Here is a 25,964-nt window from a genome sequence, read left to right on the forward strand (position 1 = left end):
ACTGTGAAGATCCAGGATCGACCACTCGTACCGACGCGCTAAATAGCTATCGTTCTAAACACGCTGAAAAGCTTTTCAATAGTTGCTCCACCGCAACCTTAAGCCAATTGTATCGTTGTATGCCCTCTTGGGACTGCTGCATATGGGATCTTCACCGTCGTCTCACCTACATTCTATGACTGGTCCGAGTGCGTTGTGCAGCAGCCTATCTCTACAGAACACCGGCTCTGATGCCGATGCTAGCTTGTCTCCTACCACCAAGCGCCGTCTCCGACACAGTTCAGCGCCATTGCCCTTATCAGTGCACGACTTTGGATCACAGAGTAACGCTTTTCCGGCGGCCTCTTGCATACATAGATGCACCGACGTCAACAATTATACAGATAACTGCACCTCCACAGAAAGCCGCGTCGCTATTGGCATCAGTATCGGCACGTCGCAGGACTGCACCCATGGTCAGGATGTCTGCGGGTCTGCAGAGTTTCAGGGAAAGGGGTTGTGTGGAGAGACTTCACGCTAGATGAACCACATTCTATTGTCCTCTCAATTCAGTAAACATGACTTCATCCATTTCCACGACCATAAGCATATTCATAGAATTGATTTTTGGAGCAGTCTTTGCCCCCTCCCCTCCCACATGCTTATATGGAAAGTGAGTCGAGAATTGTGCAGATATCAGCTTGACAGAAGACCGATGCAGGCCTAATCTGAAAAACTTTCTCCCGATGATCTGTTCTGGTAATCCGAGTCATCGTCCCCTCGTTTCTCCTCCATCGCCTCTTGCTTAGCGTACTTGGCTTCATCACTTGACAGGATCTCCTCCTCGGGTGTTGTCTGCCGTTTCCGCTTCCTAATAATAGGATCCAAAAGCTCCACATACTGTGCTCCTTGTACACTGTCCTCTGCATACTTGATATACTCATAAAGCGTTTTGCCCGAGATACAGATTTGCGCATCCTCGTCTTCTAGTTCCTTGTTTGCAAAGGTCTTGCAAGCGAAGTCGCTCAGATAGAGCTGTAAGCCGGAATCATCAACGGGATTCCCTTGGTCGTCACGGAAAACCTAATAGAAGCATCAGAACATCAAGAACAAACTAACAATATGACGACTAAACTTACTTGATCCTTGACCTCCTCAACGGATTCCAGCATATACCCATCACGGGTTTCGGATATTCTGGGCCGCCATACCGACAACGTTGCTTCACGCAACGTTTTAGGATACGGAAGTTTCAAGCATATAACTACCCTTATGTTGCCATTTGATTCCATAAGATAGTCTTCGGCCAACTTGTTTAAGAGGGTCTTCTTCTGTGAAAATGCGACTTCGATGACGACGCCTGGATATTTTACGATATCGTGCCTGAACGAAGCGTCTGGATGGTACTTGGATTTACTGTCCTCAAACCTTATCTCAGCTGACCGGGATGAGTTTACCCTCTTCGCAAATTCTGCCAGCTTTCCAGACCCCAAGGCGATTGTCTGAATCTGGGTCCGTATCCCACCCTCGACCTTGTCGATGAAGCGTTCGTGTATCTCGTGTGGCATGCGAATGACTATTGTGCGCGTGTTCGTGTTGCAGCAAAAACTAATAACGCCCATCGTCAGCTGTGGTTTTCGCTTTGTGTGCAAATAACGGACCGTATCTTGTCTTGGATGTAATCCCAAAGTTCATCGTCTTGCTCAAGCTTTTCGTTCAGATATTCATACTCAGGCTTTTCAAGCTTGAATAATACATCTAGGTCTTGGTTGGTATCTTTTCCTGCTCGTATGCGTTTGCAAAGGTCAATAACGCGTTCAGCTGTCTGGAACGGCTTCTCGTCGGTCGGCGGAGGCGTCAAGGGTCTTTGCGTTGAGCTTGGAGGCGGCGTAACTTCCTGGCGCCGGGCTAGATCTGCTTGCGACATAGCCATACGCTGTTTTGCATTGTGATGTCGTTACGTGAATACTCTCTCACGAAGCGCACCGACATTATGTCGCGCTGCGCACGGACGACCGTTGCTTACTAAGTAGTATGTGACGCCAGGTCACGTGCTATCTCTGGTCAGACGGCGCGCACAGGCCTGCTGGCATAATCGCCCTATTACTATCACCCTATTACTATCAGACTAAACTCATCTCACCAACTACGGCGTTGCACAACTCGCAACCAGTATAAAACAATTCGTATAGCCTGTCTCTAGCTTCTCTTGTTGTCTATATTAAATTATCAGCTCTACAGCGTGCGCAAACCGCGTGTAAAGTTGGCTTTTTTCGTCTGTGCACTATAGTACTATCTTCTCTATCGATAACACTCTTGGCGTAGCCGTGGCTTTCACGTGGCTGCGCCCAACACCTTGAACAAGGGAGCCTAGGCCAATCCCCTGGCATTTTGTGTCATCAGCATGAAAAACATCGATCTCTCACCACAACAGTGCCTCATTACTTCACCACCATACTAGAGGGGATGCTGCGGCTAACCCATAAAATGGAATATGAGAAAAATAACCACCTTAGTATACATTTCTAAGTACTCGATAATGCGCGTTACATACATACAAGGTGTCCGCTAGAAGAAGAGTAGCACTTACTCATTTTTAAGCCTTTGCACACCGAGATCGCCCTTTTTGACAGAGAAATTCAAAAGGAAAAAAATTGCCACAAAATATCAGTTGTTTGATGAATATCCACCTCCTGCATCGCCCTGTCCGATATCTGACGGTGGTGGTGGCGATGTATAGTGAGGGGGGAAAAAGCCGGCTGTCACCAAACTCGTGTTCGGCTGCCACCAAAGCACAACCCATTTCTCCTCAGACGCTGGTCGACTGGCGTAGATATACATAAGTGCGATCTGGTGTCAGATCTCACCATATTCTCAATCCACAACACAACAAAATTAAGCCGGCATTCCGAATTTTCCCTGCATGCTGCGCTATAATGTGATCAGCCTGGAAAATGGGTATATATAAGCTAATTCAAGCCCTCATTTCCTGGGCAGTACTTTATTGAACTTATTCCTGAGATTTTTGGCCTGCTGGCAAACCCATACTGTGCGGAAGAATCCTTGGCCTTCACGTCGGCTAGACGGTCTGCATTCTCATTCCCTTCGATGTCAGAATGCCCTAGGACCCACCGAATTTGAAAGTTTGCCGGCTGAGCTACTGCGGTACGGCAGGCTAAGAATGCTCATTGTGACGTTGTGGACGCGTCGCCTCCCAGGCATCAGGTGACAGAGGTGCTGTCAATACATGAATAGATATTGTAATGAGATCTCGTGGTGTGTTCGAATGCCCTTGCAGCCCCGACTGCTCCTGCATCGAAAACGCGTGACATCTCATGGAGGGATCCTCTACCCGAGGGTGCCAGCGTCTGGGCACAGTAGATGGCGTATCCATACGTCACCTCCTTCTGTCCTTCAAGTTTATGCTCAGATTTGTCTGAGAATACTGCGATGTCCGAGTCCTTCAGCGCATTCTACCACTCCTTGAACTCTAGGGCCGCTTCCTCCTTCGTTGGGCCTCTTGTTGGGTTGCTTCGGCAATTCCTCGTAAAGTGAAGAGGTGTAAGGATTATCCGTGGTGCGCGGGGCAGCAGTTAGCCTACGTATCCTCTGAACTTTGGTACAGGGTTGCTGGGGTCCCTCGGCTTCCCGGCGGCGGCCTATCTTTGGTATGTCGATCATTCAAACCAGTGGGTGTTCATTATCGACCGTCTGGAGGCGTAGTAGTACGAAGCGCCACTTCGCCTATTCCAGGGCCCCTTCCGTGTAGGGCAGGCCGGTCTCTCTGAAAAGGGCTGGCTTTGGGTGATCCTGAAGGCGGGTAGCACCGCTCAGGCTGCGAGCGTGACGGTTGACTGTATTAGTGCAATGTGCTGCCCAATCCGGGTGCTAACCAGCTTGTCGCGATTGCGCCTTGCGATCCTTGAGTTCTTCTTTCGACCCTCGTACCATGCTTCTGCTCCGTAGAGTAGGGATAGCAGTACGCATGTAATGACTGCCTTGTGGAAAGCGTCCGGTGGCCCCTCAGATGTCCCGTCAGCTTGTGTGTGATTGCAACTATTTTTATGACGTGTTTTTCAGTAGTCGGACGAGAGACAGCGCAGCGGCGGCGGTGGTGACAAGGGATGTGTACGCCCATTGCTCGCCTTGTCGGCACTCAAAAGAGGCCAAGATGAAAGAAACCGGAGAGGCCTGCATCATGCGAGCAATCCTCATGGGGTCGATGCGCAGCCAGAAGTAAGCTTGAGCATGATTAGCAAAGACGTGGTGAAGGGTTCAGCTCGCAAAGCACAGAACCGTAGCCGCCAGGTATAGCAGCCCACCTACAGCGTCGCGGGTCAGCGGCTCCTGGTGGAGAATAGCGAAGCGGGTTGTATTGATGCCAAACCAAATTGCACTAAAGAGATGCGGCCAGATCTTGAGAGTCTTATTGTGCATGCTCGCGATGGAGAGTACGGACGCTCTGTACCGCGAAATCGCATTGCACGTGACTTATCGCCTCGCTTGCCCTAGTGGTACTACTACTATCTAGTAATTTTCACTTTATCTACATTCGATTTATCAACGCCGTGATCAAACATCGCCCAAGCCGAGAATAATTTCAGTCAAGAGAGTCCTACTATCCGCCTCCCTTACCCCCTACCATCTATCCAATTAGGTTCAGAGTTGTGACTTAACTAGTACAATTACTCTTAGCAAGTCTGCCTTTCCCTCGGTCAGGTTCACCCCCTTCGAGTAGCACGTGAATTTACAATGCACTTGCTAGACAGAAGATCTAGGGTTGCTTCTTACCGCAATAAACGGCTCTTTGTCTTACCTTCCAGCATAGAAGGCTGTCACCACCTCAAGCCTTCCTCTCCTACCACCACCAACAGCCCCTTCCCAGCGTGCGCTTACCTCGATAGCTAGTCGCGGTTCTAGTGCGTTCGATTACGCTGTGGGCTATGGCTGCACTCAGTGCCAAAGTTTGGCACCTTCACCATCCAACCGCGGTAGCTACTACTAGTCGACCAGCCCGCATCACGTCCACCAATCTGCCGTCCACCGATATTCAATGCTTAGAGAAGGTATTTTGTCTGCGTGGCTAGATGATTTCGCGAAATGGCAACAGGTATCCTACCAGCTGCCCTGCCACGGTGAGTTCATTGCAGCTTCCTGCGCTGTCCTATGGTTTAGCACTATATGAAATCGTGCATGTACTAACATTACTGCGAGGCAGAAGATAACCATTACTCAGACCCGGCCTGCACAGCCGCATCTCGAAGCCACTACACTCTACAAACAATGAAGCGACCAGCGTTTGACAGTGATACTGGGAAGGCGCTCAACCGCCATGCTGGAGGCAGCGGTGATGCATCTAGCATGTGTATACCAACAAGGAAGCCACCGTCACCAATACCAACTTTGCCCAAGCAGGCATTGTGCTCTGTTGACCAACAAAGCCTCGAGCACATCTCCTCTACACGCACTTCTACACACACCTTCCAGTATTCCGGTGAGCAAACTTCAGCATCTATCAGGCGCTGGCTTGACGGCATCGGACTTATATACGAACCACTAATGGCTCCAACACCCCGGAGCACGACCTCTAGCACTCATCACAGCTCTAAACATCAGAGACGTACGCCATATACCAAGGCTACTAAGGCCACCAAGACAGTCGCTCCGCAAGCCTATAGACAACAAAATATGCAATCTGCATGTATTTATGTTGATCAAGCAGTTGAACTTCCACCTCAAGTTGATGAGTATGTACGTCATGTTCTTGGTACCACGTCTTGGGAAGACCGAGTGCCAATCCCAGACCAGCTTGGATCGCAGCGACGTTTCCTTGATCTAGCAGAAACATTCTGGAGCCAGTCAAGGAACAGCGCTAGCAAGTGTGCGCTCGAGGGCGACTGGCAATGTAACCTCTATCAGCTTGTGAGCACCATGGCCGAACTGTCGGGAGGTGTGCTAGAAACAAACGTGTCCGAGAAACGTGAGCTTACTATGCCTGCTCAAGAACGCGTTGAGTGAAATACTGACTTTATGTTATAGTTTGGAATCCACAGCTCATAGGAAGGCTATCATCACTTGACAAGTCGCGGAACGAAGCCAAGGAGCCAACACATACCGATTCCCCTGGCATCGATGCCAGTGTTGTTATGGTCACGGACCTCGACCCTTCTGAGTCAATGTCGCTATGTTCACACTCCAACTCAGTTATGTCAACGGCTAGGACGAATGTGAAGAGCTCATCAGACATATTGACACCAAAACCAGACATTACGATGGGACTCACACACAAGGCATTCACGCGAGAGCATCAGCGACTGCTCATTGATTACCAGGATCGCGAGTTGATCTTGAGCGATCCTCATGCGGCTGTGATGGGAATGCGGTTTCCGTTTATGATTGCAGAGCTAAAGTCAATCGCTCCTCTCTCCAAGGCGCAAAACCAGGCTGCTGTTGGCGGTGCCTGTATGTTGACGATCCTGGAGGATCTGGCTTACCAGGCAGCACGCGGCACCAACCTTCAAGCACCGCCGTTGACAACGGCAGCAGATCTGCCTCTAGTGCCGGTGTTATGTTTCTCCGTCGTCACTGAAGGACCTGTGCACGAACTATGGGTGCACTTCAGGCGCGAGGACGGTTTCCACATGGTTAATCTTAAGATATGGCGCACCACGATAAGAGGCCACGCTGAGGAGCTTGTTAATTGTCTAGGCCGGATAACTGAGTGGGGGAAAGGGCATTTCAAAGACCGCGTTCTTGAGATGCTGGGTCGAGTGCGGAACCTCTAGATACACCAATAGTCTCAAGCAGATGCTCTTGCGTCACTAGGTAGCATCTCTGCTACCTGCCATGCCCCAAACCTTGTTTAGATATCGATGTAGCTACGTATACTTCAATATTATAAAATAGGCTCAAGCTTACTTCGCGATGATCACGGAATGTGCTACGAAAACTGTGCTCTACCTTCACTCTGACTTTGTTGTTCATGGATGTTCCAGAGACGTGTAGAGTATGGCATGGATGCATCGCCTGCTCTGTAATAGAGCGAATTGTCTTCGCTTCAACTTCGTTATGTACAGTTTAAAAGGCCACTCAATCTCCAAGACACTAGGGCGATGACTGCAGGTTGAGAGAAGATCGTATTACAGACTACCTAGCTAGTGTTCACAAGAACGTGGACGTGGGATTCCATTGCTCCCGCGAGGGCGACAAGAGAACAACACCAAGCCCCTGCTAGGCGGTGTATTGGGAAAAGATACGCCACTGTTTTGTGGATCTAACTGACTGTTAAAGAGAAAATTGAGTTGGGATTAGCGGTTCAAATCGTGATAGAGACTAAGCATCTGACAAACACGAAAAATAGCAGACAATCGTGAAATATCATCAAAGCCTCTGATGTATTGGCGCACGCTTATCACACAGTATATAAAGTTAAAAATCAGCATGTGATGCTTGCTGAGTGTTGGCAGCCTTCGACGAGGCCAAGGTGAAAATAAAAAGACAAAACACCACAAAGGATCTCATGAGAGTCGTGTCTTGGAAGAGCTATGAAAGAGTGGGCAGTGGAAGAACCTCCCTACACCCCGGAGATATCTCTGTTGATTGATGGCTAGTCATCATCGAAGACGGACTACTTGTTATCTCAGTTAGCATGAAAAACCCAGGATGTTTCAGGATGTGCAGAGGCAGGTGGCATGTGCGGCTTGAGGTCTTGGTTGTTGTGGGGTAGGCGTAAGGATGGTTGATCCTAGCCAAGCTGTGGAGTTTAGACTCCTTGCCTACGTTGCGACCCCCCCCCCCCTTACGCCTTATCATGGTTGTTCTCTCTGTGTGATCAGCCTAGAAAATGGGTATGTATAAGGTACTTAGAAGCCCTCACTTCCTGCGGAGAACTGATGCCTCTACTTGTAACAGAATAAGGTAAAGCTAATTGTCTCCAATCCCACCTCGATTCCTCCGGTCAAGCGAACTTGGTTTTTGAATAAAGTTTAGACTACCTGCTATTGTCTTCGAAACAAAGACTAGGTTTATCTGGGTTTTATGTGTGACAGTGATATAAATATAGATATCAGGGTCTTGGAAGAAGTGATGCATTAATCAAAACTTGTGGTCGCTAACGACAAGCTTCTAGATTCTCTGCGCCACATCTTCATCAATTCGTGTGGGCATTCTAGTGCTAAATATTCAATTTTGTTAACAACCAGAATCCTGTATGTAAAAAACTCATTCTCTGAGTATTACCTCTTCGACAATTGTAAAACACATCCCCCATCAATACACACACGCCATGTGGAGGTTTCCCGTACATCATGCATAATCTAATACTATCCATTGTTCAAAACGTATTCAAAGTGCTAGTATCTGCCAAATTTTTTTATGGTCGTTGCGAAAACATGCTATGCTGTTTTGTTACAGATTGCCAAGCGGCTCACGCCAGCACAAAAACCATCCACCCACGTTTTGCTGGGGTGCATTAGTATATCTGGAATAAAGATATTGTTAAATACTAATGGTGAAGGTAATGCGTTGGGTGGCTGGGCCCAGCCACCGAATTCTTCACCTATATGCTCGCGCTCCCGCGCTATCATAGTTAGCCAAAGAATCCATTATCCAACAAAGATGTATATAACAAAAGAGAGAGTCGTAAGAAAATGGCAAATTGCGTTATTCATGTTGTAAATCTTATGTAGAAGCAGGGTTATTGCCATTGCTGCTCAATTATATAGCTCTCGTGTCCAACCTCTGCAAGATAATTTTGTTATCATCGCTGCTTAGAAACTCAAGCACACTAAGCTCCAGCTTTGCAAGCCCGTCCTTGAACAGATACTCGCTTCCCTCAGTGTTAGTTATGACCTTGAAGGCCATGCAGAGCAGGTCTTCCGGACTCATGCCATCAATGGGACTCATGTTTTTCCACCTGAGTCGCATTGCCCGGAGTTCGTTCATCACCAGTATGCGATCAACTAACCCTGCTTTCGGGACGCTCGGGTTGGCAGCCATCGAGTGGCGTAATGTAACGATAGCTTCTCGTTCGCGGAGCCAGGCATTCAGGATCTCGGAAACGAGGCCGTAGTGAGTGGCGAGCTCACTGCGGAACAGCGACTCGCAGTGGAACCAGAGTGAGTGTAGCAGTCGGATGAGCGCTAATTCGTCTGGAGGCATTGAATGCCGAGGGAAGAAAAGTTCTGAAAGGCCAGCAGTGGCTTTGCTTTGTAGGAGACAGAGATCCTGGTGGGGGCCCTGTTGTCGGGAAATGGCTGGAGCGAGATGAGGTGCTTCATGAATTGGAATCGGCTGTGGACTATAGGCGGCCGCATCATGTAGAAAAGGTGGACTTTTTGGCTGCGAATCAAGTGCCGTAGTTGGCTGATTAGTTGCGGCGTGCATAAGAGGGGTGCTGAATTTACTACAGAGATGGGGCGCAAGAGAATGTCCAAAGTGACAGACTAAAGGGTTATATGGATTAGGCGATAGAGGTGCAGGCTGCTGGTGTTGAAATTGCGGATGAGATGGAGGCAGGATCTGCTGGCGGTCATGCGGTCGACTGATTTGGAGTATTTGTTGCTGTACACCTTGTGGTAGTGACTGTGTCTGTGTAGTGTGGGAGTGTTGAGCTTGGTGAATTAGAGGGTGGTTCTTTGAATATCTTGATCCGCCATCCGTGAAGCAGGTCGAAGCAGATGGCGGCAAACTGTAGTTTACGGGAGCAGATTTATATGGTGCTGGTATTGCGGAGCGTGGAGAGTCAGTGGCAGGCAGGGATGGCGCTGCACCAGGCGGACAGAGTCCACATGAATGACTGTAGCCATCGCTGTGACAACAAACACTTCCAGAGATACATCGCTGGAGTTCCTGGGAAGAACCCGACGCAGCTTTCCGCAATTGGTCTTTGGGTGTCTCTCCAGCAAATAGCAGGGAGTTGACTGCGGTAAATCCTCCGGTGCGGGCAGCGGCAGAGCTTCCTGGAGTCGACATCTGCGTACTTGAAAATGTTCTCGGCCATTTTACCGCTGTCAAGTATCTCCCATCATTATTAGGATTAGCTAAAACGGTGCTAATCTGCCGCTTCTTCAGTTTGTTAGCCTTGACATTAGTAAAAGAATGAATGTCCAATAGAGTAAGTAGGTGACAATGCAGACGTGGAAGTAACTTACAAGACCCTCATTATTGCCACCAGTAATCTGTTTATCGTTATCTCGCTTCTTGGACTTTTTCGCGCCTTTGATAGCGTTAAAAGTCTTTAAAATGATCCATCGGCGGATGTTTTCTTCTAGACTGTCAAAAGCTCAGCGAACGTGTACATGTTACGCAAATCCAGAGGTAATACTTACATGTTTTTATGGCCTTCATTTTCGTAAAACAAATCTCCTGTGTATTTTGTGCTCGGATCGGGCTCCAGTAAGTGACTTCGAGCTACACTTTCGCCCCAAATCCGGGAACCGTGCTCCTTTAGCAAATTCTCGAGCTCATTTTTAAGAGAAGATTGCTTCTTCGCAAAAGCAAACAAAAGATTCGACGTTTCAGATGACGTATTTGGTTTCTTTTGCAGATCCAAAGCCAGTTCCCTCGATAGATCAGCTACCTTCTTAGCCAGAGTGGAGCAATCTTCGTGTTCAAATTTGATTTTGCGACCAGGCTGATTTGCCAGTTTCAGACCTAAGCATTCTATTACCTTGTGGATAGCCACATGTTCCTCCGTTATGATGATTGAACACCATTCTTTCTCACCCCATGGTTGCGGACCGTATTCAATGTTTTGGGGCCTAGTCATTGTGCGATAGTAAGACTGGTGTTAAGTGTCGGAAGTAGATTAGGTTAAGTGGAAAGACGGAATGACTGTTCAGTCGAATGACAAAGTACGTTGCAGTTCGGCCATGAAGCAAGTAAATAAATCATGCAATGGTAGGGCGATGAACAGCAACTAGGAGTTAGATTTTTGCAGCGTATACATATTGAAGAATATCACCTTCGTCTGCTAGGTCTGAAAGCGGACCCCTTGTGGCGGCATCAAGTGAACCGTACTCGTTGCATCTACATACCAATAGACTCATCGTTGCTCAACGATTTTATCGAACGCTCAACGAATGCGAGATAGGAATGCTCTGCTCTAGTGAGACAGGGGCGCTTTTACTTACAAGAATTGTGACGTGGATCTGATGCTATTGGTCACACAATGCTCTGTAGAAGGCTTCATTTCCTTGACCGAGTCAAACATCATTTCCGCCTTGTTTGCCTTGTTTGCCTTAACAAGGCTAATTCCAGCCTGATTCCAATTGAGATAATTGTACAAGGATATTCAGGGCCTTCAATATCTACGCAAGCAGGGATATGGAGAGGTACAGAACCGACACAAACGGGCCGGGAAGGCACTCGAGCTCCTATGTTGTCATTTATCCTAAAGGGTCATAGCTTGCAACAGAGCACTGGCTACAATATCCCTTTGCAAAATCCTAAGATTGTGATGACAATGACAATGACTCATCAGCAGGGGCACTGACTTGGGAAGTCTCACCTTCCTGCAGATGCCCTTTGGATCGGTGTTCCCAGTTACTGTCCTGTGAACCACCTCGCGTACAATCATGACGAAACCCGTGGTTTTCTCGTGGAGCCACATATTTCAAGGCGATGCTCGGAACACACTTCGCTGAAAGAAAGGATATGAAGAGTGGCAATGCCAAGATTCTCCTGATACACAACAACCCATACGCCTTACATTTCATCTGTGATGTTACGCATGCCCTTCTTACGGTGGTGGCATCAGCTTGTCTGCAGTTTGGGCCCCTCAACTGAAGCGAACGCCACTCAATGCCATGCCGCACCCCTGCATATCAGTTTAATTGCATCTGTGACACAACTAATCCTTTTTCAGGGTGCTGCATACGAAGGATCAAGCTCCAACTTGGATCATTTCACATACCATTCGCTTAGTCCTATCTCAATCTACTATTCCAAGACCAGTAAGGTTTCAGCAGGGACTCGGCGCCTCTTTATGGCAGGATAATTAGGACAAGAGACCCAATTCGACTTTCCTACAGCACGCGTCTCAAACCGCACTTTCTTTGGCCTTCTAAACCCACTATTGGCCTTATCTCCATCGCAAACGACGAGTTGACACCCGCTGTCCTTGAGTACGACAACGACAACAACCCACTGTCACACACCACTTCGAGTACGCAGTTTGTTTATTGCACTCCATATACACGGTAGAATAAGAAGCCAATATATCTTGTTTCCTGGAAGAGAACCGAAGCAAGTACAATGGCCTCCACCCGCAGAAACACGCATCACTCCGTCGATTTACCCACTGAGATTTGGGTAATGGTGATCCAGCTCCTGGATCAACAAGATAGGGAAAAGCTCCGGCTTGTAAATCATGAACTTTTACCTATCGCCACGCTTTGTTGCTTCGAAACGGTAACCTTTGATCTCAGCGAGGCCGGCATGGAGAAGTTGATCCAAATCGCTTCATCCAAACACTTGGCCGAGAATGTAAGAACCTTGCAACTTAAGAGACCAAGGAGAATGCCCGAAATAATAGATTTTAACGAATGGATGGGATTTTTCGTTGATGTGGAAGAGAAGAAGCCCTTCCACTATTACTCGGCCGGTTATGACGGTGGTTGGTTAGCATATGAAGGCTGGTCACGATACACGCGAGCCGAGCATGAAAGCCTCTACGAACAATACAAAGACAAGCGAAATAAAACGCAGGATAACTTGAAATCTTTGTTGAGAAGATTATATCACACAAACTCTGATCATTGCGAGCAGCTCTCGTTCAAGGATGGCGTCATCGGAAGACTATCTGAAGCTTGCAGGAAATTCACAAAACTCACTTCTTTCAAACATAAGCCTGGAACCATTTGGGATGATCGCTGGGTCGACGTTTTGCCAGGAAAACACCGTGAATTTCAAGATGATGAGTACGAAAGCCAAGAAGATGACGATATAGAGGCCTTGAACTTGGCAGTCGCACTCAGCGTTATGGTATCGGCCAGAAAACATATCTCTAAACTTCAATCCATTACTTTCCATACACGAGGGCCATTGTTCTGGATCCTACTCTACCTGAAACGCCTCCAGCAGGGTCATGGACACAACGACGTCAGGGCTGCAGAACAGCACATGGGACAGGAACTACTGAATCTGACTCAATACAATCAACAATTCGACACCATGAAAGAGGCTCTGAGAGACATCTCTAGCCTCGATTGCTCAGTCAGTGAGAAAGTGCATGACGGAGGCCTTTCTAGAGTAACAGGGCCTTTCCTGGAATTCCTCTGTTGTTGCCAAAAGCTTCGAAAGCTATCTCTGACCTTTGGTCACTTGGAGGAAGGTGATCTCCGATTTGACGAGACTATTGGCAACCAGCATGATGCACCTAAAGCATTGCTAACCTCACTGGCTAGGAGTAAACCGTGGTCGAAGATTGGGGAATTAAGGCTCCGGATTGTAACAGATCAACACTCCCTGTTATCCTTCCTGAATTCGATTAGTGATACCCTACACCATCTTACGCTTTCAAATATCCACTTCGGACGTTCAAAGGGTACGTGGGAGTCTGCTCTTGTGCACCTTGCGTCAGAACTTAAAAATCTGAAAAAATGGATGCAGAAAGTCTGTGTGAACGGGGCCGAGGGAAATGGAAAACAAGAACCTTCTTTGATCCAAAAGCAGAGAAATGGGAAGGCAGAACAACTTCATACAATGATCTGAAGCAACTCGTAATCGGTTACCTGTTACAGACTAAGCAGCTCCACGAAGCACTTCCAGATTTGATAACATCTTCTCTCTGGGGGTAATGGAGTGTCACTGAGTCTGATATGCATCTTTGGAGATTAGTGTAAGAAGCAGAAAGAAAAAGAACCGTTTCTATGAGCAGTGACCGTATGCCAAGTTTGAGATTAGTGAGACGCATGATTTCATCATGAAAAATGCACTCCTTCTTTGTCTCAATCATAGGCAATGTCGGCTCTCAGGGGGGTCTTCGTGCACGAAGAGATGCGAAGTCATGTTTTTCAATACCCGATTCTGGCAGGTTGGGCTGTGGCCAGCAACTGAGTACCTTTCTAGAAGTACCGCTTACATTCTCTTGAATCACTGAACTATCGCACCGGCCTTGTCGAACATATCAACCCAGAGACGGCTACGCGGTCGTGAACAACCTAGATGCGTACATAATTTATGAGCCGGGCACAGAGTTCATGGAAACGACTGAAGAAGAGCCCCATGCTGCCACTCGTCAACGGCTTCACGGAAATATGCGACCCATATCCGAGGTTGGTACTGGCCTGGATCCAAACGAGGAGTAGTGGGAGTTCGGTGTGCGTTTCGAGAGTCCCCTGACGATTGACATAGTTGCCTAGGTCCATAATTTCAAGCAATAGTGAGATGTTGAGCTATCACCCTACAAGTTCTCTTCCGTTTTCCGTAGATCTTATTGATTCAGCGGATAGACAAAGTGTACTGTTCTCTCACAAGGACCATGGGCTCGTCTGAGGTTCTAATTAAACACAAAGACTTCTGTGTAGTGCAATGAGTAAACAACAGGCGCCAGGAGCTAAGTTTGGCCTATACTAAATCCAGCAAAACTAAAGAAACATTGCCCTCTGGCCACAACCACTCCTCAAGTCTCTGTAATCTTACTCCAGACCCTGTTGCCGCTGAACATTCCTGAGGATTTCGAGGTCCATGCGCAGGATGGGCGAGTTTGGCGCAACGTCTTCAATGACGTTAATGGTGCGCTTAAATAGGGCGGAGAGTGTGGATTTGGTGAGCCAGGTATCGCTTGGGAGAAGAGGATAGAGTTTGGACTTGTACACTGAGGCGAGGACAAGCATGTTTCCGAATTGTCTATGCTGCGTTAGTGGGGCTGTAGAGAAGATCAGAAGAGCCATAGACTTACGCGTGAAGTGTACCAAATATGTTTGTAACAACGAGCCTCTTCTTGCGCGTTGGGGTGAAATACTGGTATTTGCTACCAGGCTCTTCACCCACGCGATCGAATGCGATTGTGCTGCGGATCGCGCTGTTGATGCATTGGCAAGCGACCTTGATAATCTTCTGTTTGTCCTCGCTCAGTTCGACCATCTGCACGTTCCTGTTTGTAAGGGGCTGTCCGTATGGGGACGGCGAGTTGTGCTGAGAGGCGCTCGTGCTCCCTGGAGGTGGGACCGGGACTCCCAAAACATGACTCGCGAGCTTGAGATACGGTCGCAACATCATGTAGAGGCCACCATAGTACTTGGCGCGAACACGGGCAATGTTGAGATCGGTCGAGGGGTACTCGCTGTCGTCCCAGGCAAGCTCGGGTGAAAGTAGTTTCCTCCAGTTTTCCAAGACACCCACGTGTGTGAGCGCGTGATAAGCCACTTCCTTGACACTAGTGGGGTCGAAGCTCATTCGTCCGCTGGGTCCGTACAAGGCGTTGTGTGCCACATTCAGGATCACTCGTAGGAACGTCTGCGTAGAGTAAAGCTTCATCATCAGATCGTTCCGCGGGCCCGAAGTGATGTCCTCTGGTTGCGTGGAGCTGCTGTCCTCTTGGATCCAGGTCTCGTTGACACCTTCAGGGTACATAATGTCACTCTGATGGGCGGAGATACCAGAGGGTGGCAGGTTGCTCATCTCCGCCAGAATATCACTAAAAAAAATCTGTTAGCGGGTGTTGGGATCTGAATTTGGACAGTAGAAGCGACTTACGATTCGAGTTGTAGTGCTGTCCAGTAAACACACATGACCAGGTTCAATCGATATCGTTCCTTGGGACTCCAGAATTGTCTTTTCTCGTTATTCACACGAAGGAGCTTAGTGTAGTCGGCTTTGATCAGTACCAGAGCGATCCGGCATGCGTTGTTGATCCAACTCCAGCTCTCTAATACTCGTGCGAACTGACTGAGATAGAGCGCGGCCAAAAGCATGGCTTGCGCATGGGCGGTTGTGTTTCCACCCTGCTGATTTCCGAGGATGTCAGTCGCATAGGCGTAGTAGGCCATGCCAGGGAGAATGTCAATGTTTCGCGGACAGCTGTCTTCAGACGCTTCACTGGCGAAGCTGCCATTGGCATTTGGAGAGTTGCGGATGTAGCCATGCTCCGAGTGAATGTAAGGATTGCGGTCGTTTTGCGGTGCAGGCAACGGGTCTGTGTATGAGCAGACCTTGCCCAAGGCAAGAACAAGTAGAACAATGGCGTTGCGCAATGAGCGTTCAATCTCGCCTCGAGCCGATGGCAACCCGTCCAATCCGCTAGCTGAGCGCTTTCGCTTGACGCCGGGATTGAGCTGGTGCACTCCATTTACAGCAGGTGATCTAACACTTGCGCCTCGCGATTCGGGACTGTACTGATCGCTGAACTCTCTGAACATGCGCTTGAGCTTAACCTCGTTCATGAACGGATGGAACATGTGCATGCTGTCCATGTACGACTTGAGCAGATCAAACATGACATGACGACGGAAGTCAGGGCGGCCGTCTGGGCCAAGACCACTCTGGTAGCTTTCGCGCGGTGTGCTGCTGGGCTCAGAGGGGCTTTGGTGGTCGTAAGGCGGATGACCCCACAAGCCATCTTTGCCAGGTGCTGGAGATGCGGCTTCGGAATCGTTGCTGCTCTCGGGGCTACTACCAGGGCCTTGGGCGCCGTCGTTTAGGTCTTGGCCCTCGCCAACCCCCCAAACGCGCAGCAAACCACGGTCCTGCTCCAACTGCATCGGGTAATCTGACACTTCGCGGCCATTGTCGATTAGTCGTTTTAGGTATGGAATACCTTGATAAAAGATGTTCATTTGAGTCCACTCTTCGAGCAGTTTGTGTGCAGGGGTAGTGTGGTCTCCTTGGAGGCCGGTCTGTTCTTCAGGGCCGGTCTCGGCAGCGTGGCTACGTTCGGTCCTCACACTTTCGGCAGGTGTCGCGGGTTGCTGTGGAGGAGGAGCAAGCTGCGACTCCTGCTTGATAGGAGCAGAGGCATGGGTGCCCAAAGGCGACAACGTGCTCGAATGAGGGACAACTGGTGATTCCATCTTGAGGTTACTGTGTACACGAGCCATTTGGCCCCGTCCTCCTTGAGCAGGTGTTGGCCATCTGGATGTGCTCTGATCTCTCTGGGTTGTAGAGAACGAGGCCTCGGGAGAAGCGTGATTGGACATGATGTCGTTTCGCGTCGGTGGAAGTCTGCTCTCGACACCCTGTTTCCACGTGTTGAACTGATCCACAAGCTGTGACAGAACATCCGATATGTTGTTGACGCTCTCTTGAAGCTGCATCATGCTTCTATCTTGCCTGGGAAGCGTCAGCGGGGGGTGACCAAATGTGAAGTGGAGGCGACGCACTTTGGTGGTGGGACATCTTTGTACTGGCAGTCAAAGTTGTTCTCTCTGCAGAACTGGCACGGTCGAGCTTCGTCACACTTTTGCTTTCGCGAACGACAGTGGTTGCAAGCTTGCGTGGCTCGGACCTGCTTCCTTGGTATTTGCTGTGCCGCGCCACTGTTGCTATAATTGCTATAAGGCACGGATCGTTCGGCCGATCTTAGATTGGGTTGTTCATGAGTAGGCAGTGGCTGTAATCCATTTCCTGGGGCCGCTGAACGTATGTCATAATGATATCCATCCCCACATTCCGGTGGATGTGCTGTGTGATAGCCGTTCGTATAACCGACGCATTCTTGGATTGATCTTTGGTTGAGCCCATAGGGAAGGGGTAGGGATATTTTCTCTGGTGGAGCTGTTGAAACGTTTTCCGCACCTGAATAATTCTCCAATTCACCTTGCTCTGCAGAAAATGGTGGGAGAAATGAACGTTCCATATTGTATGGTGTATGTGTCCCCGAAGCAATAGTTGAGAGATGATGTATTTAGCAGTGAGCCTATGCGACTAATGCTGATACGGAGAGGGCAGTCAAAGTGATGCACAGAGACAGTTGGTAGTATATCGCAAAGTATAATTAATCGTCCGTCAGGGTGGGTGGGTCCTGAGATATTGCATGATGCAGCAACCCGTGCCTTTGTCGGATACAAGGAAGCGTTTCGATGCGGCACAGGAAGCGAGTGAGGTAAAGTGATGGCGTAATGTATTGAGCCAACACAAGAACTGAGCGATGTAATGTTAGGCGACCATCCCCCGCAACATTGAGCGAATAACAAAGCAAGAATTTCGGGTGGTCAGCGATTCCGGGCCAAGGGATGGCAGGGTCCTCGTTCGTGGAGCCTCTCAGACTGCGGATCCATGAAGAGGTTGTGTCGCTTGTGCCTGCGCTGCATCAATAAGAAAAGAAATACGCAGGAGCCGAGGTAGGGTTGTTTGTAGAGAGGGAGAGGCTTCCAGTGAGAGCGCACTGCATTAATGCAAAAGAAGATAGTGCAGCATAGTAAGCAGGTGTACAACTATATGCATTCAGCTAGTACCTGCTGTGAACCCTGTGGCACAATCGGTTGTAGAACGACGTGTCGCTTCATGCGAGATCTGTTTTAATGACGCATTCGCACCATCCAGATGGCTGGAATGGCTTTCTTTTTATCGAAGCACGACATCACAGCAGAGTGCATGTACTACAGTCGCCTCCTGCCTGCTCTGTGATGCGCCTGCAGGATGCTTTTGTGGGGGGCTGCTAGCTGGTCAACATGCAAGCGCCTACGCTACGGCACGGACAAATCTCAGTGGGACTAGGTGTGACAAGTGAGCTGACATGTGCATTGCCGCTTCAGCGGTTGGCGACGCCTATTGGATTAGCCAAACCCAGCGCTGCTCCTTCTGCGTCGCTGGCTTAGAAAGGGGCCGCACCTAGCGAATAGTCGCACCCCAATTTTCAGGACCCTGACCCCCTATGGCTTGCGATGCATCAAGCACGCTTCTCCCTTCACTGGCCTGCATCCTTGTATGTATGTACGTACCTCCTCCACTGATGGAACCCGTACCCACCTAATAGCCTAAGATGTGGTTGGCTGCGACTTGCCCTCATTGTCGCGACCTATCGTTATGGGCGGTCAGCGGTATGTAACTACTCCACTCCCTTGAATGCATACGCACACTTTCGTCGCTCATGGATCAGCCGCGCCACACGCCAATCGAACACATCTTGTTTAATCTCAGGGATGGATTTCTCACGTAGCTTGCTTTGCGTGCTAGCTAATATCTGTTCCATTTTCTGCTCTGGTATTGTCTTGAAATGATAATAACATTCATCCTGGGGAAGCGCATCCACTTCGCCCTTAGTTATCTTCTGCAGCTAGAGTCAGTCTAAAAAGCAGCAAAAGTACTCTCATGGAAATGCGCACATAGAACAAGTGCCACTGGAACTCGTCATAGTCGGAACGGGTCCGTGCCTCTTTGACCTTGGCATTCCTACCGATGGCAAAAGGGTCGCTCATAGCGCAAAATGTGACTTGAAGCTTGGTCGTCTGTTGAGGTGTTGGGGAATTGGGGCTTGGAGACTAGGATGAGTGTGCACGTGCCTGCTTCCTGTCTTGGCGCACACCATTTGTGTTTGGCGTGTCCGACGCCAAGCGGCGCCACTTGCGAACCAGGGCCTTGCAAATCCGTTACACGCCTCGCCCTGTTACAATGCGACCCGCTTTCCTTTCTTGAATAGATGCTGCTCTAGCTGTAAATATGAACCCAACGGTGTAAATGTTTGCCCTGAAAATTAGTGCATGCGAGAACGCCTGGTAGAAGCTAAACTACAACAACGCCCCAAGCGCAGGACTTTACTTCAACAAAAGCAAGTCTGTCTCGCCATTCCGGCAGGTAAATACCTGAAACGACTTGCCACCAGACCACCGCGCACGGGGTTTAGGCTGTTGCCGAATAGATTGCAAGCATGATCCCAGAACACTTTCAGGAGCGTGGAACAACAAATCACCTGCCATACCGCGAGCAGTACGAACATCGTAGAACGTTGGGCCCCCCACACACACGTAGGTCCAGTCTATGGCGCGCAGTTAAGCAGTTCCTTATACCTTGCGCTGACGCATAGGTCCTGGAGTATTCTCAATACATAGGGAAGCGTCGTTGGAGAACAAAACTGTGGCATCCTGGTCTTACCGTTCTGGGTATATGACAAAGTCCTGCTACCAGAGCCTCCATATACACATACTACACCATACAAGTAAAAAGGTGCTGCCGCCTCGCTATTGAGGAATCGGGCTAGCTTGAGCTGTGTTTTGGGGTCATTCGCAGATTGCTGCTTACTCAAGCATCATCTCTTAGTGTGAACGTTGACGCCAGGTAATGAGTTACAAGGGGCGTTTGCATAGCTATTTAGTTTGTATTTTCTTAGAGACTGTACTGGGTAATCTGCAAGCTATTCATAGAACGGAATATACCTGAAAGAAAGAGCTAACTAAATAGGCGTCTCTCATTACTTTAGATACTCCCTGGCACATGGGTATTAACGAAGCTACTGAATTATTCATCACCTCAACCACTTTGGCTTGGGACTATTTAGATACGTCAATGTATAATATCGTCATATACATAAAACACAGCAAAACGAGTGGCGACACTATTGATTAAGCCAAACAGACTAAAACAATCGTACGTTCGCAATTTGAAGGATTGGACTCATTATATCATTGCAGTGGTCGTGTAGTGTGAAGTAGGCTGTATCGCCATGTACCAGGTCCCATGCAAGAGAATAAAAACGTCAATTTAGGATTTCCCGCCTATCAACCTATTCCCATATGCTAGTTTTTTGTCAGTACGGTACATAATGCTGACGGATGACCGGAACGCTGCTTTCTTGCATCATAGCCTTGATGCTTTCATTATGGGGCTGGCTGTACGTCCATTCTTTATTGCCAAGACAAGGTCGTCCACCACTTCCAGTACCCATATGCAGCCTTCGTCACTGGTGAGCCACCTCACCCCTTCCTGCGAGCCAGCATTCGGATCGGATATCCAAGATCCGTCGTTCCACGTCTTCTTCAGAGCATGAACATGACCTGCTAGTTGTCGACTAAATGGCCGACTTGCCCGCAAACACGCAATAGCACAGAGACTTATCGTGATACGTCCGACTGTTACAGCGTAATCCCGTGATAGCAATCCACCGTAGACATGGTATCTGATATAGTTGCCAAGGTCTGGGTGAGCGTTTGCCAACCTACGCTCAATCTTGCCTCCATTCGGATGGTGAATAGCATTCCACAGCTTTTCACCCTGCTCTTTGATGGAATTGATATTATCGGAATTTGCAAAGGATGATGACCTTGTGTTGAGGGACGATATAACGGCTGAAGGTAGAGAAGCACGGAATTCATCGAGCATGTCCATGATTTGCGGAAGCTAGTCGCGATCAGCAGGGCCTTACCCATATCAGGCTTATCTGTACGTACGCTGACAACAGCTATACCTTTCAAGCCAATTTCCCGCATGAATTCCGCAATGACGATGCTGTCTTTCAGGTCCATGGATGCTGTTGCATGATGATAGAGCGCCGTCATCGACGCCTCGGAGCTCGCGCCAATCACTGTTGCGGTCATGAGAGCCAGCCATGAAGAATAACTCAGTCCTTTTCCTCTTGCTTCTTTTTCCCATTTATGGAACAGGCGTTGGATATGTGACGTATCTGCAACAGTTGGTACTAAGGAATGCGGCGGCTTCAGCATCGCTTGAAGATGCTGCAATGCTTCCGACATGGTGCTATGTTTCCAGGTGTAGCACTATCTGTGAGTATATCCAGTGAGATATAGTGACGTTGACGTTCTTAATTTATTCCCAATCACAGTACAGAGATTCATGTCAAGCCAACAACAGCATGTAATCACACTTGTTATAGTGGCAATCATCTATGTAAAAGCTAAATTCAAACCATCACGGCAATGCCTAATCCAGCGCTTGATAAAGGGTTCTAAATCCGTTTCTCTCGCCGCTGCATTTTCATTGTGTACTATGAGGCGAATTTCTTCCAAAAGGCCAACTATTGTATGGTGGTTCCAAAACATGAATTTCCCTAGATAAAAGTACAATCCCATGGACACCGGTCAGGCGGGACACATACCCACGTACAATAATAGCAAAGCCACACGCGTAAAGCGGAATCTGCAATTATACAAGTGTCTATCTTTCCAAGGTTACACTAAGTGAGATTTTCGAAGAACCCATAATTGTAAAGAACAAAGCAAAAAACATCAAGACGTTAACTTGCGTACAATAACGTGTTCATCTCTGTAGCTAGCGAGAGCATGAATGAAGCATGCACTTGCAATGCTTACAACGCTTACATGCTTATGCTGACATGACACCAGGTGTGCACTGAGTAGACTCTTTATTAATATCGCCATGACAGCCTCTAGGAGTCTACCACAGCGATCTTTGCTAGACAGAGAGGTCCATCCCACCGACATTCCTTCTTATTAAGACACACTCGTTTCATCGAAGCTGTTTGCAATTGAGCGACGCAGGCGTTCTCCACACGTTCTTTGATACACATTCTTTATCATGCGACATCGCGTACTCACGCTGATTCTCGGCGTCTTTGCACTTTACGCAGCCTCTTTACCTCAATCCAGAGACGACGACGAGTTTAAAGCCCTGTCTGGCCAGGTTCTCCGTGAAATAGCACCAAAAACAGAGTCTTGCGAAGATGCAGCATTCCCCGAAGAATGTGCAGATGCAACACGGGCAGCAAGGGCTATCAACAAGGCCTTCGAAACATATGGGATCTCTTCGCTGGGCGAAAGGGTTGGGTTAGTGGCTTACATGCTTTTCGAATCAGACGATTTCAAGTACAATAGAAATCACTATCCAGGCAGACCGGGACAGGGCACCCGAATGATGGCAATGCCCTCTTTCGTCAAATCCTATGCGGAAAGCGTCGCTGGCCCCGACGCTGTCGCCAAGGCCGAAGCCGCTGGAGGGGACGCAGGTCTCGATGCAGTACTACGTCTAGCCAACTGCAACGACGAGAAAAGTTTTGGGAGTGCGGCATGGTTTCTCAGCACGCAGTGCACCGGCTCCGTTCGAGACGGGCTGGCCACAAGAGGGAAAAGCGGATGGCACGATTTCTTAACCACATGTGTAAACACAACCGTAACAGCAGAACGTGATACACGATGGCTGGCTACAGCACAAGTCATGAACAGTGAGAAATAGAGGTAGACACCTGAAACATTTAATAGAAACAATCGCTCTTTCCTTTATGTAATACATACTATCTAGCGTTAACTATGCATTCCAATATTTTGTTAGTTGGGAACATGTTTTACGCAACTGACAAAGTCCCTCCGTGTGTGCGGGAACTAGTTAGTTAGTAACTAGTCAATAAGAATGCAAAGCTAGCAGTCATCCCCGCGCGATTTTGTATTTCATTGGCTCATTCCAGACCACCAGGTTTTCTGGCACATGGAGAAAGATGTCAGACCCCAATAGGTTTCGCTCACGATTTAGCACCAGTCATTAGTGTCATCAATAATTAGCTAACTAACTAATTACGTTATCTATCCGGGGGTACGAAAGTATTCATAGTGGGGCTGTGCAACGGATGGAGCTAAGCCTAATTAAGCAATCGATCTAGTTTTAATACATTCGGTAACGATCATAATGGTGCTGACTGACCCAGTCATCAGAATATCATCATCCTACTGCAAACTGTGTCGCAACAAGATAACTATCAAGCAGCTTACAAAGATCACGCCTACGTCCACGGCCTCGTTACCAACACAAGCAACTCGTGCAATTCTACAAGGCTTGCAGGCAGTCTGTGAAGGCACCAACCCAATTGTCGAGTATACCTTCTTGCTTCCTGGCCGCACATTCAACAACTGACATAAGCCTAGCATTGTCGCGGTCCACGACCTCAATAGGCATCGCGAGAAGACGGGGAACGGCGTGTACTGGCTGCGCGACCTGCTGCCGCACGACTTGCCGCGAGCGCGCATACTCAGCTGGGGCTACGATACAAACACACATAATAGGTCGCGAGTGAGGTGCGAGTACTTGTATGACCGACCATACGTGGACGCTGATGTCAGACCTGTGTCTGGAGAGACAGTTGACAGAGGCATGTAGTGGGCAGGGTGGTTACAAGACAAAACACCTAAGTCGCATCAACCGATCAAGTGGCAGATCATCTTCGTGGCGCACAACCTGGGCGGTATTATCGTCAACCGCGTGAGTGGGAGCAGGACTACTAAAACGTAGAGACAGCGGATCGATGAGTGCTGACTCTCATCCCCTCAAACACCGTCGGCCGAGGCGCCCTCAAAGAGCATCGCACTGCCAAGTTGTCGACGCACTGCATCCTGTTTATGCATATACTCCACTAAAGCGAAAGCGGAGCCGCACTGAACAAGCTCACTGCCAACATGGCGTCCGTGTTTGTCGCGGCAGACGACCGGCTGCTGCGCCGACCGTGCGAGGGCGGTCAAAGTTGGTTTGTCTAGATCAGATCGTTTACCCATGGCAGCTGCTAATAGCGCTACTAGGTCGTGCCTCGAGTGTCGGCTGTGGTGCCGAGCGCGGCAAACGGTGAGCAGATCGCGATACACGAGGACCACATCCACACGGTAAAGTTCGAGTCGAAATCAGATACTGGGTACAAGGCGGCCTACCGCCGCCTTCTCTGATGGTTGCACATGCAAGCGATACAATCAGCGGATGGTGGCACACAGAGGGCAAGGTAGGCGCGGATGTGAAGACTGTATTGACAGTCGTGTCAGCAAAGACAATAGCGCCAAGTAGTGATTAGCCCTCTACAGTCCGCTCCAGCGAGGTCGTGGCATCGTTCGCTGCCCAGTTCAGCGTGTCAGAGGTGAAGCGCATGGAGCGCTTCGTCGGTCAATAGGAGCAGCTCGACGCGATCGATCAAGAGCTCCAGCATGACAGCTCTCGCAAGACGACACACTGAAGCAACGCTATGCTGCTGCAGCAGACCGCATCTACCGCGAGCATCCGTTGTCGGTGTATCTGAGGGCCATGGCTGACGGCGGCAGTCTCGACGAGGCGGCAGAAGCGGTCAAACAGTGCTGGAAACAACCGGTGGCTAACCATTTTCGACAACTACGACGCGCCGAAGCTGCCAGAGCGAGATGAGCCAGTCACCTTCGACATCCGGCCAATTTTTTCCCGCAAGCACATCAGGAAGCGGGGGGGCTGATCACGACACTGTCGTTCCAGCTACAGCTATGACACCCTACAGCAATAAGGAAGCTGCAGGACATCAAACATAACCTGGAAATACTGTCACAGGCATCGAGGCGGGATGGAATGAGCACTGGTAAGTATTACTTGGTGGGACTTACTGTAGTTAACGCTGAAATAATAGCAAAGCCCTGACGCTCAGAGATTAGTTGACGAGCTAGATGGCCTACCGCTTGCTCTTGTCACGGTTGGTGTCTACCTGGACCAGGCATCGACGAGCTTTACCGACTATCTGCAGCTGTGTAAGGCATTGTGGCTTCGGCTGCAGCTGTCGTACGAAGACCGAGCGCTGTACTCTACATGGAACATCTCGCTGGAGCACGCCAAGTAGCAAAGCAAGCTGGCAACAAAGCTGCTGCAGCTGTGGGCATGCTTGAACGACCAAGAGGTGTGGTTGGAGCTTCTTCAGGCCGGTCGAAGCGGCATTCCTGTGTGGTTCTCAGAGTTGACAGAAGACCGACTGGACTTCAATGAACCAGTGAGAGTGTTTTGCGGCCATGTCGTGCTGCTTTGGCTGATGGTCCCGACACGTCTGCTACTCAGTCATCTGGAACTTCTTCTTCGGACGCGAAACTTTTATGTACTACAGAGAGACCATAGACGTAAAGTCGTTTCACAGATTTGCCATCAATTGACCTTGTGGGTCGTCGTTATCACTGTGATGCCTATCCAGTATTTAGGTAGCAGACGTCAGGTGATTGGTTTATTTGAGCTTACCTTTATCCAGCTAGCTCGATGCTCTAAGTTATGTCAGCACTGCTGACTGGTCCATCAGAAACGGAGGTACCAGACTGTGTGGCGATCACACCCAAATCAGTTCACAGACCAGTCCCTACAGCTGGTGAGCAGGCTTGGAT

General features: G+C 49.0%; 8 protein-coding genes across 8 annotated transcripts; 4 read left to right on the forward strand and 4 right to left on the reverse strand.

The window, feature by feature from the left end:
• Positions 1-512: 512 nt before the first annotated feature.
• On the reverse strand, positions 513-1,942 carry PSV08DRAFT_365089 (uncharacterized protein). Its single transcript, XM_066093078.1, has 3 exons — positions 1,641-1,942; positions 1,119-1,587; positions 513-1,062 (listed from the first exon to the last, which is right to left on the reverse strand). Exons 1-3 carry the CDS (start codon positions 1,910-1,912, stop codon positions 703-705), a joined length of 1,101 nt encoding a protein of 366 aa, XP_065948377.1. The 5' UTR covers positions 1,913-1,942; the 3' UTR covers positions 513-702.
• Positions 1,943-5,538: 3,596 nt separating this feature from the next.
• On the forward strand, positions 5,539-6,764 carry PSV08DRAFT_187195 (uncharacterized protein; the record flags this gene model as incomplete). Its single annotated transcript, XM_066091963.1, has 2 exons — positions 5,539-5,959; positions 6,019-6,764. 2 exons carry the CDS (start codon positions 5,539-5,541, stop codon positions 6,762-6,764), a joined length of 1,167 nt encoding a protein of 388 aa, XP_065948378.1.
• A 1,930-nt stretch (positions 6,765-8,694) lies between these two features.
• PSV08DRAFT_187080 (uncharacterized protein) lies at positions 8,695-10,747 on the reverse strand (the record flags this gene model as incomplete). The annotated part of the gene is made up of 3 exons (XM_066091956.1): positions 8,695-10,044; positions 10,131-10,251; positions 10,308-10,747. The coding sequence occupies 3 exons, from the start codon at positions 10,745-10,747 to the stop codon at positions 8,695-8,697; spliced, it is 1,911 nt and encodes a 636-aa protein (XP_065948379.1).
• A 1,487-nt stretch (positions 10,748-12,234) lies between these two features.
• On the forward strand, positions 12,235-13,778 carry PSV08DRAFT_355122 (uncharacterized protein; the record flags this gene model as incomplete). Its single annotated transcript, XM_066092897.1, has 2 exons — positions 12,235-13,525; positions 13,591-13,778. 2 exons carry the CDS (start codon positions 12,235-12,237, stop codon positions 13,776-13,778), a joined length of 1,479 nt encoding a protein of 492 aa, XP_065948380.1.
• Positions 13,779-14,610: 832 nt separating this feature from the next.
• PSV08DRAFT_379957 (uncharacterized protein) lies at positions 14,611-19,011 on the reverse strand (the record flags this gene model as incomplete). The annotated part of the gene is made up of 5 exons (XM_066093379.1): positions 14,611-14,829; positions 14,882-15,619; positions 15,679-17,250; positions 17,301-17,601; positions 18,993-19,011. The coding sequence occupies 5 exons, from the start codon at positions 19,009-19,011 to the stop codon at positions 14,619-14,621; spliced, it is 2,841 nt and encodes a 946-aa protein (XP_065948381.1). The 3' UTR covers positions 14,611-14,618.
• Positions 19,012-20,712: 1,701 nt separating this feature from the next.
• On the reverse strand, positions 20,713-21,605 carry PSV08DRAFT_186857 (uncharacterized protein; the record flags this gene model as incomplete). The annotated part of the gene is made up of 2 exons (XM_066091944.1): positions 20,713-21,252; positions 21,303-21,605. The coding sequence occupies 2 exons, from the start codon at positions 21,603-21,605 to the stop codon at positions 20,713-20,715; spliced, it is 843 nt and encodes a 280-aa protein (XP_065948382.1).
• An 802-nt stretch (positions 21,606-22,407) lies between these two features.
• Positions 22,408-24,295, forward strand: PSV08DRAFT_229140 (uncharacterized protein; the record flags this gene model as incomplete). Its single annotated transcript, XM_066092231.1, has 3 exons — positions 22,408-23,050; positions 23,528-23,693; positions 23,745-24,295. The coding sequence occupies 3 exons, from the start codon at positions 22,408-22,410 to the stop codon at positions 23,974-23,976; spliced, it is 1,041 nt and encodes a 346-aa protein (XP_065948383.1). The 3' UTR covers positions 23,977-24,295.
• On the forward strand, positions 24,273-25,823 carry PSV08DRAFT_404518 (uncharacterized protein; the record flags this gene model as incomplete). Its single annotated transcript, XM_066093691.1, has 5 exons — positions 24,273-24,336; positions 24,393-24,435; positions 24,510-24,586; positions 25,106-25,183; positions 25,257-25,823. The coding sequence occupies 5 exons, from the start codon at positions 24,273-24,275 to the stop codon at positions 25,436-25,438; spliced, it is 444 nt and encodes a 147-aa protein (XP_065948384.1). The 3' UTR covers positions 25,439-25,823.
• Positions 25,824-25,964: the final 141 nt, after the last annotated feature.

The sequence above is a fragment of the Bipolaris maydis genome (genome assembly GCF_028858645.1).
Source record: "Bipolaris maydis strain C4 unplaced genomic scaffold PSV08scaffold_13, whole genome shotgun sequence".
Lineage (NCBI taxonomy): Eukaryota > Fungi > Ascomycota > Dothideomycetes > Pleosporales > Pleosporaceae > Bipolaris > Bipolaris maydis.

Coding starts and splice junctions, on each gene's coding strand:
- PSV08DRAFT_365089 (XM_066093078.1), bottom strand. CDS start 1,912: ATGGCTATGTCGCAAGCAGATCTAGCCCGGCGCCAGGAAGTTACGCCG. Junction 1,588..1,640: donor TACATCCAAGACAAGATACG/GTCCGTTATTTG, acceptor GGGCGTTATTAG/TTTTTGCTGCAACACGAACA. Junction 1,063..1,118: donor TTGAGGAGGTCAAGGATCAA/GTAAGTTTAGTC, acceptor TGCTTCTATTAG/GTTTTCCGTGACGACCAAGG.